General features: G+C 40.3%; 1 protein-coding gene across 15 annotated transcripts in view; it reads left to right on the top strand.

The window, feature by feature from the left end:
- The window catches only part of ZNF131 (zinc finger protein 131), a 30,564-nt gene that overhangs the window by 4,042 nt on the left and 4,997 nt on the right, over nucleotides 1–21,525 (top strand). For 4 of the 15 annotated variants that reach the window (XM_070519699.1, XM_070519697.1, XM_070519698.1 and 1 more), the window contains exons 4-6: nucleotides 5,510–5,654; nucleotides 16,593–16,953; nucleotides 17,056–17,278. In XM_070519699.1, the coding sequence (XP_070375800.1) occupies nucleotides 5,510–5,654; nucleotides 16,593–16,953; nucleotides 17,056–17,278 (729 nt within the window). Of the gene's footprint in view, nucleotides 1–4,113; nucleotides 4,236–5,509; nucleotides 5,655–16,592; nucleotides 17,279–21,525 lie in introns of all 15 variants that reach the window. The other 11 variants (XM_070519695.1, XM_070519693.1, XM_070519694.1 and 8 more) reach the window with 4 other exon arrangements.

Below are 21,525 nucleotides of genomic sequence, written 5' to 3'. Positions count from 1 at the left end.
TATTGTGGAATGGTGTCACTGAGGAGGGAGTATGAGTGGCTTAGTCTACCTTAGAGAGAGAGGAAAGATTTCAAAGAGGAGTTGACTTCTGAGCAGAATCTTAAATAGTCAAAAATAAGCGGCCCAGGCTAGGCTATGCATTGCGGTGGAGCAAGGAGTACTAAACTACCTGGAGAAGTAGAGTCTTCTCTTCTGGAGACTAATGACCTGGGGATTGTGTCTTGTACCTCTCAGTACCTCTAACATGCCATGTACATTGTAGTACAGCACACACAAGCCTGCAGTATTTAAACCATAGACAGATAAGAAAGTAAAATGTAAGGACACTGTTTTGTTGTTTGGCAGATTCACGTTTAAAGAATCAATTTGGCTCAATGTCGTCTTAGGCCCTCAACTTTGGGATTGTCTTTGGGTTTGCTGTACTGTCTGGCCGGGTCACCTGGCTGTAGAAAAACCCTGGGCATGTAATTAGAAAACCTGAGTTGTAGTCTTGGCTCTACTGTTTGTCAGTTGTGTAACCTTGGGCATCTTGGCTTCCTTTTTTTGTTTTTTGTTTTTTGGTTTTTTTTTGAGGAAGATTAGCCCTGAGCTAACTACTGCCAGTCCTCCTCTTTTTGCTGAGGAAGCCTGGCCCTGATCTAACATCCATGCCCATCTTTCTCTGCTTTATATGTGGGATACCTACTACAGCATGGCGTGCCAAGCGGTACCATGTCCGCACCAGGGATCCGAACCGGTGAACCCTGGGCCACCGAGAAGCGGAAGGTGTGAACTTAACCGCTGTGCCACTGGGCCGGCCCTGGCTTCCTTTTTTTTAATCTGTAAAATATGTCAAGTAATTTTGGATTATGGCATGGACATTTTGAACATTATCACATTCTGCATGCTGTTAATTTCCTCTGGAGAATGCTTTTGTTTTGATTTTGATTTGTTTTGTTTAGCAGGCAATCAACCTGGTTAGGTTCAGACTGCCTTATTTGGGCTGTGGATCCAATTCCAATTTAGTTTTCCAAACCTTTGTTGTGTTGTTTAGGTCCTAGGTGTGCTGACCTGGGTGGTAGTCCGGGCCATAGTGCGGTTCTTAGAGCCTTCACTGTGCTGCCTCAGGTCAGTTCCACACGTGTGCAGCTCGACGCTTAGCTCAAGACTGCATACACAGATTTGGAGGATCTTTCTCCAGCTCCCTCTTCTGATTTCCTTTGCATGTTACCTGCCAGGGGCTCCTTTTCCTGGTCCTCTGGCTAGAAAACTAGGGTTTTAGCCTCCTTGTGCTGTCATATACTTCCCACAGTGTGATCCATTTCATGGACAAAGAGGTGAGAGAAAAGGGAAAAAAAATTAGAATTCTCTCCAGGCTCTTCAGATCATACTTTCTTTCCTAGTTCTCTGTCAGAGAGAACTACTTTCTCCTAGAGTTTAGTTATGCAGCATCAGAACTGGGGCTAGCCGTGAGGCAGGGCTGAGAGAGAGGAATAAAAACAATTTTCCTTCACACTCCCCCCCCACCCCCCCCTGCCGTTCCATCCCTTTTCCTGGTTCTCTAGCCAGAAAGAGTTTGTCTTGGAGCGTTTTCTGTCTGCACCTGCTATACAGTTATGGGATTTGGGATGTCCTCAAGTCTAAGCTGGGATATGTGGGAGGAAAAATTAAAACCAGAAAACTCACTGCTGTTTTTGACTTCTCTCCCCAGTCTGCTTGCTTTTATTTATTTTTTCAGAGTCCTTGTATATTAGCTTTATGTATTCTGTGCAGGATTTTTAGTTGTAATCAGTGAACAAGATAGGGTGGAGTAGGCTTTCTCCATCTTAGCTAGTCTGGAATCCCATCTGTAAAATATGAATAATGACCTGTAGCAATGGTCCTCATCCTTAGCTGCACATTAGAAACACCAGGGGAGCTTTTACAAGTACCAGTGCCCAGGCTGTGTCTCCAGATCAATTAAATCAGTATTTAGGGGGTGGGATCCAAGCATCTGTGTTTGAAAATTCTCTAGGTCCTTGTTGTTCAAGGTGTGATCTGAGGACCAGTGAAGCAGGGGCATCACCTGGGAGCTTGTTAGAAATGTAGACTCTCAGGCTCCACCCTAGGCCTGCTGAACCAGAACAAGATCCTCAGATGACTCCCGTGTGTAGCAAAGTTGGGGCAGCACTGCGCTAGGACAATTCCAATATCCAGCCAGTTTTGAGAACCACTGCCTTATAGTATTTTGTAAAAGCACATGACAAGTATTTAAAATAAATGTAAGTTGTAATATGTTCTGTGACTATAAGCTGTCATTGGATGCAAGCTAAGCTCTTCCCTGTTTTCTAGGTCCCTGGTGAAGTAAGTTACCTTTGATTAGAACCACAGGTTCACCTTTGGCTTCAAATCAAAATTGTAAAGCCAGCTGCATCCTAGCTCAGCTTTGTGACTTGGATTCACACCACATAAAATCTTCAATGCACATTCATTCTCTTGTTCAGAACACACAGCCTTCTTATAACCTGAACCTCCAATTTTCTAAATCCATTCCTTCTCTACTCCTCCTGAAACCACAGATCCATAAACACATAGTTTCTCTCTAATAGCATCTCTACCATCATGTCCAAAATTTTAGCTCCTACTATCAAGGACAAAACATCCAAGTACACGTTCATACATTCTTTTTGAGTAGGAGTTTTCCACCAATTGGGGCAATTTCCTAAGACTAGAGAAATTCCAGAATGCTGCCCCCTTTTGCTTCTTCCTAAGAAAAAAGATGACTCAGGATAAAATGTTCATATTAACATTTTGCTTAGATACTTGCCTAGAAAAATTGTATTCTCCTGCACGCTTCCATTATGAAAGGAGTAAGGGCTTGATGTGAAAATGGGCTGAGATTTCAAAGTTACCAAACTAATCCTGATAGAGAATAAAATATTTTTGCAACTGTACATCTAACACCACTTTCCTTACCTCGACAGGTGCTATCGATTTGGTTCATGTAAGCTAATTAGTTGGGTCACTGGTTTATTCCTAGGACCAGTGTTGGACTGGCCACATAAGAAGCACCTAGGTGCTTATAAAAACAGTTCCCTGTCCTAGTTTTGATTCTAGAGATTGGGGACCCATGCTTTTATTGTGTCCACATGTGATTCTGATGAACCAAGTCTGGGAAGTAAGTCCACACAATTCCTTATTCAAATCCTTGGAGGCCAGCTGTTTCTTGAAATTACAAATTTTTAGAATTTTCTAAAGATAATGCAGTACGTATATTAGATAATACTCCCTGTGGAGTCTAGGGCAACATCCTGTAACCAAATAATATTTCGGCAGCATAGCATATTAATATTTACTGTGAGTAGTATGAGGACTAAAATAGCCTCATGTCAGTTCACGTCAAATTTTGCTGCCAAATTTATGGGAAAACTTCTGGTTTTAAGAGATTTGAGGGACTTTGGAATTCTAAATAAAAGAGTATGGGCCTGTCGTGAATGAGAGACCATGAGTATTCAAACTCTTTCCTGCCATCGTCTTATTTAAAAATCTTTATCGTGGACTTTGGAGTTGGGCCATCTGAGTTGGACCCTAGTTTTATCATTTAATAACTGTGTGACTTTGACAAGTTATTTAACATCTCTGTCTCAATTTCCTCATCTGTAAAATGGGGATTATAATAGTACGTCATAGAGTTGTTAGGATTAAATGAGTTAAGTAACTGGAAAATGTTTTAGAGTTGTGTCTGATACATATACTAAGCTTTATATAGGTGTGTTTGATTAAAAATTAACATCTCATTCCACTTCAGGAAAAATTTACTCATTGTTTTTAGAAAGGACTTTTGTACTTTTAAACTTTTGGTCAAAACTTCTTAAAAAAAAAAGCAAACAGCGAAATCTAGTTTTCTGTCCCTCAGACTACTTGTATAATGAATAATGTGCTCAAAAGACAACCAGGAGAAAAAAGATTTAGGGGACCCAAATAAAATTAGCCTTCAGTACATCCAATTATTTTTAGTTTGCTTGTTTGGTAGCGTGTAATTTGATCATATCGCATTATATTTTGTGGTATTTCTCAATATTCAGATTATTTTCAGACATTTTGAAGATGGGTCTACTGAGGCTCAATGGTTCTGATTTGCCCACAATCAAATAGGTCATGGAAAGCTGGGACTAAAACTTGAAAGCTCTGACTTGCTGAGTATCTTTTTTTCCACAAACCGAGGATGGTGGATATTCCATCAGTATTCTTACTGGTGTCTGAAATGCCACATTCAGGTGTGTAAAGTGAGAATAACATAAAAATATTTTTGTATTTGCAGTTGTGCATATTGTGTGCAGTTTGGACTTGGTCATTTCTTAGCATTAAAAATTTGTGTTAAAAGTGTTTTTCTTGCAGCCAGCCTGGTGGCACAGTGGTTAAGTTCGCATGCTCTGCTTTGGTGGCCTGGGGTTCATAGGTTTGGATCCTGGGGGCGGACCTAGCACTGCTTGTCAAGCCACACTGTGGCAGCATCCCACATAAAATAGAGGAAGATTGGCACAGATGTTAGCTCAGGGCCAATTTTCCTCACCAAAAAAGAAAAAAAAAAAAGATATTTTTCTCTTTGTTCTCATCAGTAGTTTTTTGTAGCCTTACGTTAACAGACTGAAACAATAATATACAGCATTGAAGGGCACAAAGAAAGAAGAGTATCATTTTGGGCCAAAATTTAAACACAAGACTTGAAAGGTTAGAATCATGGAAACTTACTTTTGGAAGTGACTTTAGCCTTTATTGATTTATTCCTACTTCGTGTGCCTGGATTTTAGGAAACATTGTGTCATGTACTGTGAGGTGAGTGAACAGAGACAAAATAACTTCTGTCAAGTAACTTACAGTCAAGAGGTGTCCGTGAATTGTTACCACAACAGGTACACAGTTCAGCCTGGGGGAAGGATTAAAGATATGGCATTAGAATTAGGCCTTCAAGGGTGGTAGGATTTGTACAGTCAGAGACAAAGTAATTCCTAAGGCAAGGAAGATCTTAGAAAATGAAAGGTTTATTTGAAGATTAGTATGTAGCGTGGGTTTGATATAGTTCAAAATTTGGAAGGGAAAATTAGTTTAATATAGTTTAAAATTTGGAAGTGGTAAGTAGGAAAATAATGTGAAGGACCTTGAAATAAAGGCAGAGTGATACTGAACTTTATTTGCTAAGCTATGGGAAGCCATTGAAGATTTTGGAACTGAGCTGACGCAGAGCACCCTGGGGGGAGACATAGCATATCTGACGTGTAGTGGTTAGCCAGCTCATGTATTTTAGCGATAGATTTTACTGCTCTGTAAGAGCCTGAAGAAATCTTTAGGGAAGATCTTAAAGTATTTTTGCTAGTTATTGCTGGAACTTGGCTACAATGTTACTTTACTCTTAATGAGAATTCTGCCAGGAAATAATCTTCAGAAATGACAAATACTAATCAAATTCGAAACACTGGGCTTCTTTTTCTTTGCTAAATGTTATAAGATTTAAATCAACGTTAATACATGCTAATGCACATCTTTTTTACAGGTGTCAGTAAAATGGCCTTTCGTCATTTAATTGAGTTCACATATACAGCAAAATTAATGATACAAGGAGAAGAAGAAGCTAATGATGTATGGAAAGCAGCAGAGTTTCTACAAATGCTAGAAGCTATCAAAGCCCTTGAAGTCAGGTAATCACTTATTCCTTTAATGAGGCGCAGATAGTTATATTCTGTCATGTTCACTCTGTTAGTCAAGAATTTGTGTGTCATGCCCTAAAGAACTGATGTTTTGATATTAAGACTATTTAAGGATCTGTAAAATTCTTCTGGGTATCGATTGTTCTTTCCCTCACACTTGATTTCTTGTCCTTATGTAAAAACTGTGTTAAGATTTACTAAAATAGCATCTTTTGTATATAATGAAATAAGGAGGACTAGGCAACTTTTAAGGAGTTCTCTGGGTCCCTGTAACCTGTTTTCTTGGGTTCAAATTGTTAATTATTTGTACCATGCCTTACTGTGAAAAGGGCTTGGCTTACAAAGATTAACGTAGTACTACTTAGAAATGTGAGGAAATTGATGAAGATAAAATTAATAGGCCAGGTAAGGGTGATAGTGGAATTAGAAATATGGTAGCCAAAATGCATTCCATTTAATTCTATATACATACTAGATGGGCTAAATCTTGCTCTGAGTTCTGAAGCACCAAGTGCAAAGAAAAAGGAAAAAGAATACTCAGTTACATTATTCATGGTTATAAGATGAGAACAAATCAATTACTTAGGAGCCATTCCTATGCAGTTAAAACATAAAATTTCTCAAAGAAGGTATTTAAAAAAGCATTAAATGATGTAGTGAGTGAAGATGTCAACATCTTACATCATGAATAGTGGCAATGTAATAAAGTGTAATATAGTGACTAAGAACAAGAACTCTGGAGTCAGGCTGCCTGGGTAATAACGCAGCTCTACCACTGTGTGGCATTAGTGAAGTTACTCAACCTCCTGTCAGCAGCTCAGTTTCCTTATCTGTCAAATGAGGATAATGTACTCTTGTGTGTAGGATTATTTGTGAGGGTTAAATGAATGAATGTATGTAGAGTGCTTAGCTTATGTCTGGCACGGAGGACTGTAAATGTGAACTGCTATTATTATTATTTCCTGCCTCTGTTTCTTATGATCCTCAATGTAGGTCATTGTCATAAAACTGAAGTACCATTTGGTAGAATCATTTTCACATGGGACAGAATGATTTAATCCAACTTACTGGTGTGGTTCAGTCAAAAGATATAATTTAGAATAACTCTAAGAACTAATTGAACTGTAATCATCCATAAATACATTTCTCCTAATGAGCTTTTAATTAGTTTGATGACAGAGTTCAAGATTAAACTTTTCTCACAAGAACTTGGTGTGTTTATATTATTTGATGCCTGGTGCCGGGCACGTAGAAGTGCAGTAGGCATTTGTGAATGGATGGATGGGTGCATGCCAGTTAAAACCAGATCAGTGCTGTCCTGCCGAGAGAGGAGACATGGGTAGCAAAATAGAGGTGTGTTGAGGATTTATACCTGATTGGGTCATACCTTCTCCAAAATGGAGGTAGACTAAGGGAAATATATATGGATGGGGCATTATCAGATTTGTGGTTAAATCCTGCATGAGAACCTTCTGAAAAAATGTTCTGTCTGTGAGGTTCTTTGCTGGTAGTATCTCACTATGAGGAAAGTCCTTGGCAACGGAACAGTAGAACATATTCCATGACAGTGGCGTAGGTTGAATTTGAGAGGCATTTAATTGAGTTGTTGTGTATGGTCATTGGGAGATGAAGGTGAGAACAAGTGGGCACAGCTGCTTTCCCAGGCCTATTTAGAATCTTTTAGGGGCTGGCCCCCCGGCCAAGTGATTAAGTTCACAAGCTCTGCTTTGGCGGCCCAGTGTTTCGCTGGTTCGGATCCTGGGTGTGGACATGGCACTGCTCATCAAGCCATGCTGAGGTGGCATCCCACATGCCACAACTAGAAGGGCGCACAACTAAAAATATACAACTATGTACCAGGGGGCTTTGGGGAGAAAAGGGAAAAATAAAATCTTTTAAGAATCTTTTATATTTATTATGATAAGGCTAGGATCCTTGTAGTAATTACAACCATCAGTGCTTTTCAGTATACATACAGTAACATGTTGAATTATTTCTTGAACCAGTCAGACAGACAGTATACTCTGAAGAGTTCTCTGAAAACAAGACAGCAGTATTACATGTTGGCTATTTATGATAATACAATTTATGAATAAAAATTTAAATTGACTGGTTAAGGTAACTGTATTGAGAAGATTATTCTATAACTATCTTAAGGTGAATAAGGTGCTTTTCTCACATTTGCAGTATGCAGGTCCTTTTGGAATATAGTGTATTTGATTGACACTGAAAAAATACTTGGAATTTATTTTGCTTTGCTGGAATTGCATTGTTTATTTAAAACTGTGAGAAGATTCCTGTTATTAGGAAAGAACAATTGCCTTATAGATTTTTCCTCCCCAGCCTATTGAGGTGTAATTTACATATAATACAATTCACCCATTTTAGTGTAGAGTTTGAATTTTGGTAATTGTATACAATGGTGTAACCACTACCACAATCAAGACACAGGAACATTCCCATCACCCTACGTTTTCTCATGACTCTCTCAACCCTGATCCCCAGCCTCAGGCAACCACTGATCTGATTTTTATCACCGTAGTTTTATCTTATTTAGAGTGTCTTATAAATGGACTCCTACAACGTGTAGTATTTTGTGTTTGACTTTTTTCACTTAGCGTTGTGTTTTAGAGATTGGTGTTGGTAGGTATTACTACTACATTCCTTTTGATTGCTGAGTAGTATTCCATTGTGTGGATACCATCTGTTGATGGACGTTTAGGTTGTTTCCAGTTTTTGGCTATTTCAAATCAAATGGCTGTAAATATTTGTATACAGGTCTTTGGACATGTGCTTTCATTTCTCTCAGTAAATACCTAGTAATGGAATACTTGGGTTGTATGGTAGATGTGTTTAATTTTTTTAAGAAACTGCCAAACTGTTTTCCAAGGTGGTGTGCCATTTTACATTCCAACCTGCAGTATATGAGAGTCCCAACTGCTCCACAGCCTAGCTAGTACTTGGTATGATCAGGCTTTTTCATTTTAGCCGTGCTGGTAGGTATATAAAGGTTTTAATTTGCATTTCCATAATGACTAATAATGTTGAAAATTTTTTCATGAGCTTTTTTTGCCGTCTGTTTATCTTCTTTGGTGAAGTGTCTGTCCAGATCTTTTGCCCATTTTTAAAATTGAGTTATTGTCAAGAACTGTGAAAGGTCTGAGATTTTATCCTATTTGTAAGCTAATAAGTTGGCCTGCCACGGTTTTAGGGATCCTGGCAGAGGATATGAGACTCCTGAGTCTGTGAGAAAGGACTTTATTTCTCTCACAGCGTAAGAAGCAGCATGAGCTTCATGTTCATATCAGTTTTTCTTCCTATGCCAGGTTCCGCAAGCGTGACACTGTGGCCTAGGTGTGTGCTGTGCTCACAGTGGTTTGCATCACTGTTGAGGAACGCTGAGCTTTAGGAAACCCAAATCTTTTATAATAAGCTACAAGCAAACCTGCCTGACCTTTGCCCCAGAGGGGCCATTATCTTTATTATACTGGACAATAAATGAACCTATCCTCCAGTCAGGAGGAAGACAGTCTTTGAAGGCTATTTGCTATACGAACAACCTTGAAGAGATAGTCCAGAACAAAAGACGATCGGTGTCTTTGTGTACAAGCAACGCAGAAGCATGAGCAATCCATGGAGAGCTCCATGGAGAAACAATATCCTTGTTTCTATATTATTTTAGCTTCTAGTGAGTTTTCCCACGAGTGTTCCCACACTGTGTGACCACTCTGATTACTCTGAGTGATAGGGACTGGGACCTAATCTGTTCAGTTTTTCTCACACTGGATTTAATTAAGGCAACTATCAACAGAACTCCAAGCAGCAGGATATGGCCACCCTACAGTGCTGAGCTTAACCACACACCCACTCTCCTAAGGTGCGGAACTCCACCAGTGAACAAATCCATAGAAAGCCAGGTGGCTTTATCCTTTAGTTTCTGTACTGACTTTTCCACTTAGCCCTAAGCATTAATCTAAGTATTGCAAAATGTTGTAGCAGTTGCACAGTCTCTGCATTGGCCCACAGGGAGGAAGTCAAGGGTAAATCTATCTTCCATGATAACCATGGCCAGTGATTTGAGGCTGATATGAGTGCCTTCCAGAGCCCAAGTGGTGTCATTGATCACATCGGCTTAAGTTGGGCACAAGTTTTGTACCACCTTTTTGTATGGGTGACTCCCATTGTGGGGAAAACTGCGCATAGGACACAGATAAATAGCAAATTAGTTATTGCTTTAGGATGCTCCCCCAAGTAACCAAGTGTAGCCTTGTTTTGGAGAGATCTCTACAGTCATCTGAGAACTAAACTGATCTACCAGTGGTATTTCCTTAAACACTGGGTGGTCTCTTCTGCCCACTGTGCAAGTCATCATATTTTAGGAGGGAAGGAAGTACCTGGCTTCCACATAAGAAGTACAGTCCCAGGGGCACGTAGGTGCTTTGGAGAGAAAGTATTGTTTACAATTGTTTGTGTTTGCAAAGTGAGACCTTCATCAGTCAGTGGCACAGGTTGACATTGCCTCCAATGTGGCCTCCCCCTTTCCCAGTTCAGTTAGAATGATTGAGCCTAGTCTTTGTTTTTGGAGGGACTGTCTGCGGGCAGTTCAGTCTGTCCTGTTTGTCGTGAGCACCTGAGTGCCAACTGAGTGGCAATCATCCAGCTCATGAACTGAGCCTCACCTTTGGGAATGGTAGTGGGACAAACATCTGGTGTTTTGCATGGGACATGCAGAAGCTTGGCCATCCCCTGCTGTTTCCAAAAGACTTTTTGGTAGAATTAAGGGGATGATGATCAAATTGTGGTCAGAGCCACCTAGCAGGAGATGACAGAACCAGCAGTCAATTTAAAGTTGTTGTAACAGTTGAGGAGAGCTGCATCAGAGCGTTTTCCTACCCGAGGAAGGTGCTAGGGCTGGTTTTGAAGGGCAAAAAGATCATTAATGTCCCTTTTTCCCCCATACCTCCTGGAGTCTAAGATGTTCTCTCACCACGTGCCAGGGTTGTTGCTCTCCTTCCACCTCCACAGAATCAGTGTGTCCCATTATAGTATATAGTATAGTAGCTATAACTTCACCTCTTTTCCAGTCATCCCCTCCTCTTACTGAGACCTTTCATCCAAAGTGGTCAGAGACAAGGGCATTTTATAAAACTTAGAGACCCATTATGGCTCACAAGGGCCACTGTCACTGTTCTTGGCAAGCAGACTATTCAACCATGCAGTCATTATTCTTAGAATCTAAGATGATGTCGAGTCAGCAAGAGAATCCAGATAGCTGAACTAAATTTCAGTTTGAATCTGCTAGGCCCACCTTTAATCAGCTGTCACCTGGAGGAGGTACCAACCAGGCTGTCCCAGGGTTGCCATTAGGGGGCAAGAAAAGGATCATGTCTTAAGAATGGTCATGGCAGAATCCTAAATTTCCAATTAGGTTTATATAACTTCCTACCCCTTTTGTCTTGATCCTTACCCAGGGAGCAGCTGAGAAGAGATGATCCCTTTCTGGGGACAGCTGAGTTCGATGACCAAACTGCCTTACTCAGATTTTTGGACAAGGAGGAGTTGAGGGAAGTAGAGTCAGAAATCTTTTGAGTCAATGTTTGAGGAGGCTGTTGGAACGCTCTACAATGTCAGTATCTGGATGGTAGGGAGCTTGAAAGGTCCATCAGCACCTTGACTATCAGCCAATTATTGTAGCTTTTGGCACACCATTATTGTGCAGCAGGTGGTCCAGAAAGCTAAACATATGACACAGATTAGTCTCAAGGGCCACGTGGTGCGACCAGAACCAGCTGATCAGACTGGAACAGCAACAGTGTAACCTGAAAAAAATGTCTTCAGTGGTGAGGTACCACTGATAGCCCTGAGATGGAGTCAAAGGTCCAGTGTAGTCAGTCTGCGAGGAACAGTTGGAGACAACACCCTGTGCCATGTTGCCTCCTTCACCATGAGATAAACAGGCCAACTTTTGGCAGGTGTTACAAGTCTAGCATGCATTGGCAGCTTCTACATCAAAAATATAGGGTCTTTTACTTTCTGCTCAGTCTGTGATAGTGAATGTGTCACCACGTCCAGAATGTTGGATCTGGGTGTCCATGATGGAAGTCTGGGCAGTGCAGGCTTGATTCTAGTTGGTGTCATTGGTTTCATTACCATGGGCCTCTAAATCAATGATCCAGACAATTTGATCAACAGCTGTTACTTGTTTCTCCAGTTGTGATTCCAAAGATGGGTGTCTTTAATCTTCCAGGATTTTCAAGTCTTCCAAACATCTAGGCCATTGGCAACAGCCCAAGAGTCAGTAAAAATATAACAGGGTTTATTGTGGAAAATGTCCAGAGTTACGAAGACAGCCTTAAGTCCTGCCTTCTGAGCAGAGCAACCACATCCACTTTTGGTTTTGCAGAGTTGGTGGTAAGACTGAGCTCTACAGCAGCCCAGTGAACACCATCGGCCTTCAGCTTAGCCAAATCATCAGTGATCAAAGACTCCATTGATATAGTGGCTTTCTTTGGCCAACAGAGTGGAGGAGCTACCACTTTTTCACGTAAAGCCAAGAGGCCAACTGCTTTCTTGACTATACTATTTCTGTTTGACGAGTGAGACTTATTGGGTACTTCTTACCTTGCTAATCATGAAGTCTTAGTTGACACATTCCCAAGTGGTAAAATCAGGCTAGAGAGCCTCAAAGCCTCCAGGGATCAGGTGTCAGTTGCAACAAGAGCCTAACATCAAGCTAATCCTTACTTGTCAAAGGGAATATACCTTGTAGCCATGTCAGGGAATTGACAAGTCCAAAACCCAAGGAGTACCTTTGGGCGGAGGCTGCCTCCCTTTGCTAGAAGCTGTAATCTGCAAAAGCATCAGTCTCAGACTTGTAGCTCAAAGGGGTCATTAAGGTGGTAGGGCTCCAAAGGTAGGCAACATGCCACAGTTTAATGGACAACTTCCAATGCAGCCTGTTGGTTGGAGCCCCACTTAAAAGATGCTGATTTGCAGATTACCTGCTGTAAAGAAGAAAGTAGAATGCCTAAGTGAGGCATGTGCTGTCTCCAGTACCCAAAAGGTCCAGTAAGATGCTGGGCCTCATTTTTGGTGGGAGGAACGAGGAGGTGAAGAAACAGTAGTTTTTCTTTTACTGCTGGAGGAATAGAGCCTTGTGAATCCACCTGCATGGTCCCAAGAAACTTGAATTTTGTTGGGGTTTATCAGCAACCCCTGCTGGTGGAGGTGTGGTAACACTGCAGTCACGGCCCTTGAGACTGAGACTTTTGGCTTGCCAGTCAACAGGACATCATCAATATAGCGTAAACTTTAGACATAATGAGATAGAGACACGAGCTAAATCCTGACCCAGCTACTGGTGGCAAATGTCGGGGGGATTTGTTTCAGTAGCTCTCCTCTACCTGTGGCTCTTCCCAATTGGGATGATTCATCTCTGCTGCTTATGGGATGGGGAAGTATAAGTCCCATAGCAATTCCTTCTGTACATCCAGATGTCAAAGCAGTAATAGTACATAGAATCAGCCCCACCCACAGAGTCAAGACAGCCTCCCTTTCCTACTATGTACCTTGCCCAGACCCCATCAGTTGAACGAGTGCCTCCTCTCCCCATAGTGGGATGGTGAGTTGGACACCTGAATGTAATGGAGTCATGGAAGTTTGCATCCTTCCCATTCCTGAGTTTCTTTGAGTGTACTTGGACGGGTAGATAGTCTTCATTGTATACCCTTGGGAACAGGGAGACCTCACCTCTACCTCTAATTATCTTTCTCCAAGCAGGTGAAGTCAAGGTAGAGGAGAAGGGAAGGTAGAAGAGGAAGAGATGTGAAGGGAGAAAGTGACTGTGTCAGTGAGCAAGGCACATTTACTTTTGGTTTCAAACAGCACGAGAGTTACGTGTGCCCAACTAAACAAACCTCCAGTGTTTTGAGCCCACCCAAAGCCCTCTACCAGGCAGCAAGGCTTACATTACTGACACCATCTGTTTCACTGGGGACCTCTTGATTTAACAGCCTCATTCACATTGCTTTCTAGTTGGTGCCACGAGGTTTATGCCTTTTGGCTGACTTAGACTTACCTTGCACAGTGGTGGCTTTTTTTTTTTTTTTTTAATTGTGCCTTAATCCTCGACATTTGCTTCCCCGTTGTCATGATAACATCTCTAATGCTTTTCACTGGTTTAACATAAAGGTTGGAGGGGTCTTCAACAGGTCCGACTACAAGAATTCATATTGTTTTGGATTCTTTTCTCATTCCCAAAGTGACTCAGCATTTTAAACCCAGTTGGGCAGGAAGACTTACTAGTCAATGTTTCATCATAAGAGTTTGTCTCAGAGAAATCTCCCCAAGAGCACCAAAGCACCATTATGGCAGCCAGGACCCACTACAAAAAAACTCAGACCTTTTACAGTCATTTCCAGCTGGATCTAAGGTAGACATGACAGACTGCAGGAGGGACTGAGCCCTGAGATGTGGCCTAGATGTTGCCATTCTTAACAAACATTATGCTGCCTCCTCATTTCCATATGGACCAGCCACAGTTCTAATGTCTCAACTGGTTGCTGTTAGTAGCAGTTGCAGATTTTCTTATCAAACTTGATTTAGGTGCATGTCGCAGTAACTTGTCTGTAAAGTGGTGAAACCTGTCTCTGCCCTCTCCGCCCACCATGAATCTTAGTATTCATTGTTAAGATGGGACAGACTGCCAGATTGGCAGGGAAAATGCCTGCCCCTCCTGCCAAAGTTTGCAGCAACTAGGGCACCATTCTAGCAGCTGTTCTTGAACTTAATTGCCCAGTACTCATCCTGCAACTACATTCCCAGTTGTTCCTTATTAATAGATGTTTTAGTTTCCTGGGGCTACCATAATAAAGTATCACAAACTGAGTGGCTTAATACAATGGAAATTTAGTGTCTCACAGTTCTGGAGGCTGGAAGTCCTAAATCAAGGTGTTGGCAGGGCCATGCTTCCTTAAAAGCATCTAGAGGAGGATCCTTGCTTGCCTCTCCTAGCTTCTGGTAGCCCCAGGCGTTCCTTGGCTTGTGGCAGCATAACTCCAAACTCTTCCTCCATCTTCACATTGCCGTCTTCATATGACTTTTTCCTCTGTGTGTGTATTCACATATCCCTCTTAATAGGACATGGTTGTATTGGAGTAGGGCCCACCCTACTGACAACATCTTAACTTGATTATATCTGCCAAGATTTCTTTCCAAATAAAAGCATATTCATAGGTATCAGGGGGTCAGGACTGCACTGTGTCTTTTTGGGAAACACAATTCAACGCATAGCAGTATGCAGTTAAGTAGAAGGCCATTTATTGCCCAGTTCACCATACAGTTTAGTTAACATGTTTGCTGCCACCTCCAATGGACTTCCTCAGATCCCATTAATTGCTCTGTGAGGCTTCATCCTTCCTCTTCCAGAAAGCCTGATCTTTTTCAGTATCCTGTCCTTGTTGCCAAAACCTGGCAAGAACTGTGAGGGATCTAAGATTTTACCCTACTTGCAAGCCAACAGGTTATCCTGCCACAGTTTCATGGATGCTAATAGAAGATATGGGACTCTTAGGTCAGAAAGAAAAGACTTTATTACTTTCTGCACAGCGTGTAACATGAGTTTTATATTTGTACCAGTTTACCTTTCTCCCCGAAGTCCCACAGGGCTGACATAGAGTGGCCTGGGTGAATGCTGTGCATATGGTTGGTTTACTTCACAGCTGAAGCATCTCCAACTTAGGAAACCCAATCTTTTATAATGGACTGCAAGCAAACCTGCTCCACCGTTGTCTCAGAGGGGGGCATTATTGTAGTGGACAGTAAGCAAAGCTGCCCTTTGTTCCAGAGGGAGACACACTCTCAGTCTTCTCAGGCTGCAGGCTCCTCTGCAGACATCCTTGAAAAGATAGTCTAGAACAAAGCTGTCAGTTCACAAGATGTGCAAAAACACAAGAGGCTCATGGAGAATTGTCTCCCAATAGTTGTCTTCTCTTACTGAGTTTATTGAATTGTGAGAATTCTTTTTATAGTCTCTATGCAAGACCTTTGACAGATATATGTTTGCAAATATTTTCTCCCAGTCTGTGACTTGTCTTTTTGTTAACTATGTGTTTCGAAGGGAAAAAGTTCTTAATTTTGACAAAATCCATTTTTATCAGTTTTTGCTGTTAAGATTTCTGCTTTTTATGTGCTATTTAAGAAATCTTTCAGTAACACAATGTTATAAAGATTTCTCCTGTTTTCTTCTAGAGGTTTGATAGTTTTAGTTCTTATGTTTAAGTCTGTGACCCATTTTGAATTAATTTTTTGTGTACAATATGAGAGTAAGGATTGAGGTTTATAGTTCCCATATAGATACCAGTTGCTTCAGCAGCAATGTTAAAAGATTCTTTTCTTGGGGCTGGCCCCGTGGCCGAGTGGTTAAGTTCGCGCGCTCCGCTGCAGGCGGCCCAGTGTTTCGTTGGTTCGAATCCTGGGCGCGGACATGGCACTGCTCATCAGACCACACTGAGGCAGCGTCCCACATGCCACAACTAGAAGGACCCACAACAAAATATACAACTATGTACCGGGGGGCTTTGGGGAGAAAAAGGAGAAAAATAAAATCTTAAAAAAAAAAAAAAAAAAAAAAGATTCTTTTCTCCATTAAATTACCTTGGAACCTTTTTTCAAAAATCAATTGACTATATAAGAGTGGGTCTATTTCTGGACTTTATACTGTTCTATTAATCTTTGTCCTTACCAATATCACATTTTCTTAATTTACTGTAGCTTTACAGTAAGCCTTGAAATCAGGTAGTATAAGTCCTGCAATCTTATTTTCTGCATTTCCATATTAATTCTGTTATCACTTTATCAATTTCTTCCCAAAAGCCTGCTAAAATTTTGATAAATCTTATAATTTTTTAATTCATACGTTATATGTTTCAGGAACAAAGAAAACTCAGCTCCACTAGAGGAAACTACTACAGGAAAAAGTGAGGCAAAAAAAAGAAAGATTGCAGAAACTTCAAATGTTATCACCGAGTCGTTGCCATCTGCAGAATCAGAACCTGTTGAAATTGAGGTGGAGATTGCTGAAGGCACAATTGAAGTGGAAGATGAAGGCATCGATACATTAGAGGAAGTGGCTTCTGCCAAGCAGTCCATAAAGTACATTCAGAGCACAGGTTCCTCTGATGATTCTGCTCTGGCACTGTTGGCGGACATTACCAGCAAGTACCGTCAAGGTGATAGAAAAGGGCAGATTAAAGACGAAGATGGCTGTGCATCTGACCCCACAAGCAAACAGGTAGAAGGTATTGAAATTGTGGAACTTCAGCTGTCACATGTGAAGGACTTGTTCCATTGTGAGAAATGTAACCGTTCATTTAAATTGTTTTACCATTTTAAGGAACACATGAAATCACACTCCACTGAGAGTTTCAAGTGTGAAATATGCAATAAAAGGTATCTTCGGGAGAGCGCATGGAAACAGCACCTCAATTGTTACCACCTTGAAGAAGGTGGAGTCAGTAAGAAGCAAAGAACTGGGAAAAAAATTCACATATGTCAGTACTGTGAGAAACAATTTGACCACTTTGGACATTTTAAAGAACATCTTCGAAAACATACAGGTAATTAGTAAATACTTTATGTTAAAAGTATATTTTTTCATATTTACTTCAAGTCTGAGTATCTGAATCCTTTTTGTTTTTAACTAATACCATGGAAACCATCCGCTGTATTTTCTAATGTACAAGCTGAGTTCACACTGCATTTGTAATATTAGTTTGTAATATTGATGTTTTAAAGGTAAAATCAGTATCAACTTAAAAGTCATTGTGACTGCTACACCTTGCCAAATTTTATATTTTTAAAAGAAATAAGTAAAACACAGTTTGTCATTATTTACTAAGGATCATAAATTAGGAAATCCTAATTATAGTGAAACTTCACTCTTAATTATTTTTACATTTCCTGTCTCTTGTTAATAAGTTACATAGATGAGTACATTTACAGATAATCCCTGATGTGTTTATACCTTTGTGTGTTTGGTCATCTGCTTGACCTGGTAGCTAGGTAAGCAGTGTATGTCCATCTCCCCTCGCCTCTCTAAGGGCAAATGTGTCAGGACTGGTGGACAGCCAGGGTGATGAGAAGGATAATACTTCTACTGTCCTGGGCGCTGTCCCACGGAGTCTTCCTTAGAGCCTCTGGCTGTTAGATCTGCATCCATCCCCTGTGCCTGTTTTTTCCCTGACAGATTCCCTGTCCTTGCTTCCACTTCCCAAGCAGTCTTTATTAGGTCTCCTGTGCCACACACGGAAGCTACCACTAATTACTTGAGTCTCGAGAAGACCCTAAACCCACTATAACAAGGGTGTGGAGAGAGCAGTTGCTATGGTATACTACGTGTCAGACTTCTGGACACTTATTCCCATGTTCTTATTATGTGTGGTGGTTAAGGCTTTTTAGACTGTTAGTACAGTGATTACAACATACGTATCCCACACTGTTCAGAATCTTTCTCTCTGCTGGAGTTTGGAGAACTTTGGATGAATTTCTTTCATAGATCTCTTGCTGTCCAAAGTCACTTGCTACACACTACTTGAAATTGAGAAACCAGATAGATTCAGATAATGGGGTATCTCTCACGTTTCGAATGCTTGGTATCAATACTCAGGAACTGAATAGATACTTGGTATCAATACTCAGTGGTTGCATGAATAGCAGGAGAATCTCATACTTTACTTAAAGCTCAGTATGGATTTAAAAGACTTTAAAGTACTAGTTTGGATAACTAATAGGTGTTTATGAAATCTTTTGGGAAAATACTTTCTGATTTTCATACATTATAAACCTGTATATTTGGAAACTGCCTGTAGATATAGTTTTTGGTCCTTAGAAAACAAATATTCATCTATTTTAATGGTCTATTGATGAACATTTTGTGGTAACTCTGGATTAGTTTTGTCAAAGGATTGATTTACCAGCAGCACAGTAAATTGGTAAATAGGCATTATCTTGATAACTAGCGCACTTTGATAGTGGTTTCTGGTACCCCAACAGATAATCAGTCACTTTTATTTCCTAGCATTGTGAAAGTAGAAGCAATTGTCTCTTTTACCCTAAACTATTGACTTACCTGTTTGAAAATAGGACAACACAGACCATTTTGAAAGTTTTAAAATGTGCTTTCCAAATCCTGCACTTTGTGTTTTGGATCAAACAGCAGAATAGGCAGCTAAAGTACATTATGTTGTGTGCCTTTGTCTTTCCCCTCAAAATGATGTGAGATAACATGTGTAAATTAACTTAAGTAGTTATAAGTTATAGAACCAGATGACCATTGGAGGAATATTTGAGCACATAATGCAAACTGAACTTTCGTTGTCTTTTTTAATCTCAATCAATTATTGTACTAGTAATTAGTGACAAGATAGTTTAAGATGTGATCAAGACTTAGTGAATTCAAGAGGAGCATAAGTAAACAGTTTTAAGTTATGTTTATGTTAACAAAGGATGGATTGTTTTTGGGCCCAGCCCCATGGCTGACTCGTTAAAGTTCTGTGCCTTTCACTTCGGTGGCCCACGTTCATGGGTTTGGATCCTGAGCACGGACATACTCTACCTACCAGCCACACTGTGGAGGTGTCCCACATACAAAAAAATAGAGGAAGATTAGCTCAGATGTTAGCTCAGGGCTAATTTTCCTCAGCCACAAAAAAATAAGGATGGATTGTTTTTTACTTATAGCTAAGTGTAAGGTAAGGAAACAATATGTTCCTGTTTCCTACCCTCAATATATACATAATACACCCCCCTCAGTTGCATATTTTGCATACTTTTGTTAGTTTAGTGGTTTGGTTTCTTGTATATTCTTAAAGCGTACACTGTAATCTGGCTTGATAAGCAAAATTTGGCTGTTGCTTGTCCTCTGGAATTATTTTGTTTCCATTTGGAAAATAGTAATGGTAATACCAATCTTCTTGGTCATGGAGATAAAGAAATTTTAGAGTCCCTGCCATCAAGGAGCTCAAACTTATATTGGGGGAGACAAGCAGGCACAATCACAGTGTGATAGGCTAAGTGCTGATAGACGTAAGCACAGAGTCTTATGGGAATGCATGCCTGGGCTGTTTGTTTATGATGGAAAGGGCAAGGATTGCTTCCTAGAGGGTTTACCCTATGATAACTCCCAAAGGAAAAGGAGTTAGCCAGAAGATGAGCATTCCAGGCAAAAGAAATGAAACATACACAGGCATAGAGAAAAGAGAGGAAGGAACTCGTGTGGAGCACTGCTAATAGGTTATCATGGCTTGGGGATTCGGTCCAAGTGGAGGAATGCCAAGAGATGCAGCTGAAGAGTTATGAAGGGCTGACCGTGTGGCATGCACTTAGGCATCATGGATGAACTACCAGTGGTTCAGGGGCAAGAGAGAGAGAAAGTAATGATGGGAGATGAGGCCAAGATCTTGTAATTATTTTCATAAGTGTTGTAAATGAGTTCAAATTTCTCTTGGGGGACTCTGGGTTATTTTAAAGAAGTTTAATCTAGGAAGAGATCTGATCAGATTTATGTTTGAGAGAGATGACTGGCAGGATAGATTAGAGTGGGATGAAAGCTACTAGGTCTAATCAGGAAGCTGAGGGAGTAATCTAAACAAGAATGAGGGATTGAGTAAAGGCAATAATAGTGGAAAAGGGTTGGAGATGTGAGTAACGTTAAGTAGGCAAAATCAACAGGATTTGGTGATCGGTACAATGTGGGGTGAAAGGGTAGCTCCCAGCTTTCTGATTTGAGTGGCTACATGATTGGAGGTTATTAATTTAGAAAGAAAAATATAGTAGGGTAAGCACTTTAGGGGTCGGGGGAGATATCTGACATGTTGATAGGGATACCGAGTGTGAAAGAGAACCTAAAGGTGACCTTTAACCATGTTTTCAAATAATTGTTCCCTAGTTTCCTGGAAAAGTAGTGTGGAATCATAGAAAGAATGTGGGTCCAGAAATCAGAATTAGATTCCAGCTCCAGTTCTGACATTTGCCAGCATGATAAACTTGACTGGTCACTTTATCTTTGGGTCTCTTTCTTTGTCTGTGTAAATAAGGGTAATGATACCTACTTTACAGGGTTGTGACAAATAAGAGAAGACAGTAAAAGCACTTTGGAGACTGTGCTGTCTATACATCTAAAGAATGATTAATCTGGTGCTATTTCTGGATTTTGGGGGGTTCATTAATAGTTTTTTAAATAGCAAAAGCTCAACATACAGTGAAAAGTGAATGTCTTTCCTACTTCAGTAGATCTCTCCAGAAGCAACTACTGCCTTTATTTTCTTATTTATCCTTCTGGATATAGTCTTTGCATTTTCAAATAATCATAGGCAGACACACAGAGCTTTTGAGAAAACAAACAGGAATATGCAGTACAGTGTTGTACCATTTAATTTATCTTGAACTTTTTAATATATGAAACATTCATGAATCTACTTATTGTTTTCACTGTAGCTGCATATTTCGGTGTATGGGTATCCCATAATTTACTTAACCACTCCTCTTGATCCACATTTAGGTTGTTGCTAATATTTTGCTATACTGTAAACTATACTGCAATAAGCATACTTGTATGTATCTTTGTGTGCATGTTCAAGTAATTTAATTTTTAAGAGCAGAATTGCCAAATCAAAGAATATGTGCATTTTAAATCTTGGAAAATATTGTCAAATTGCTCTTTAAAGAGGCTGTGCCAATTTGTATTTGTAGGTTTCATTTATATTGAAAAATAATATACTACCAAAATCCAAAACTTAACAATTTTATTTAGCAATATCTCCCAACATTTGGGGAGTTGAAAAGGAGTTTCTGTACCAACACTAAT

Source organism: Equus asinus, chromosome 10 (genome assembly GCF_041296235.1).
Source record: "Equus asinus isolate D_3611 breed Donkey chromosome 10, EquAss-T2T_v2, whole genome shotgun sequence".
Taxonomy (NCBI): Eukaryota; Metazoa; Chordata; class Mammalia; order Perissodactyla; family Equidae; genus Equus; species Equus asinus.
The sequence above is the reverse complement of the archived record's forward strand: the minus strand, read 5'-3'. Positions and strand labels throughout refer to the sequence as shown.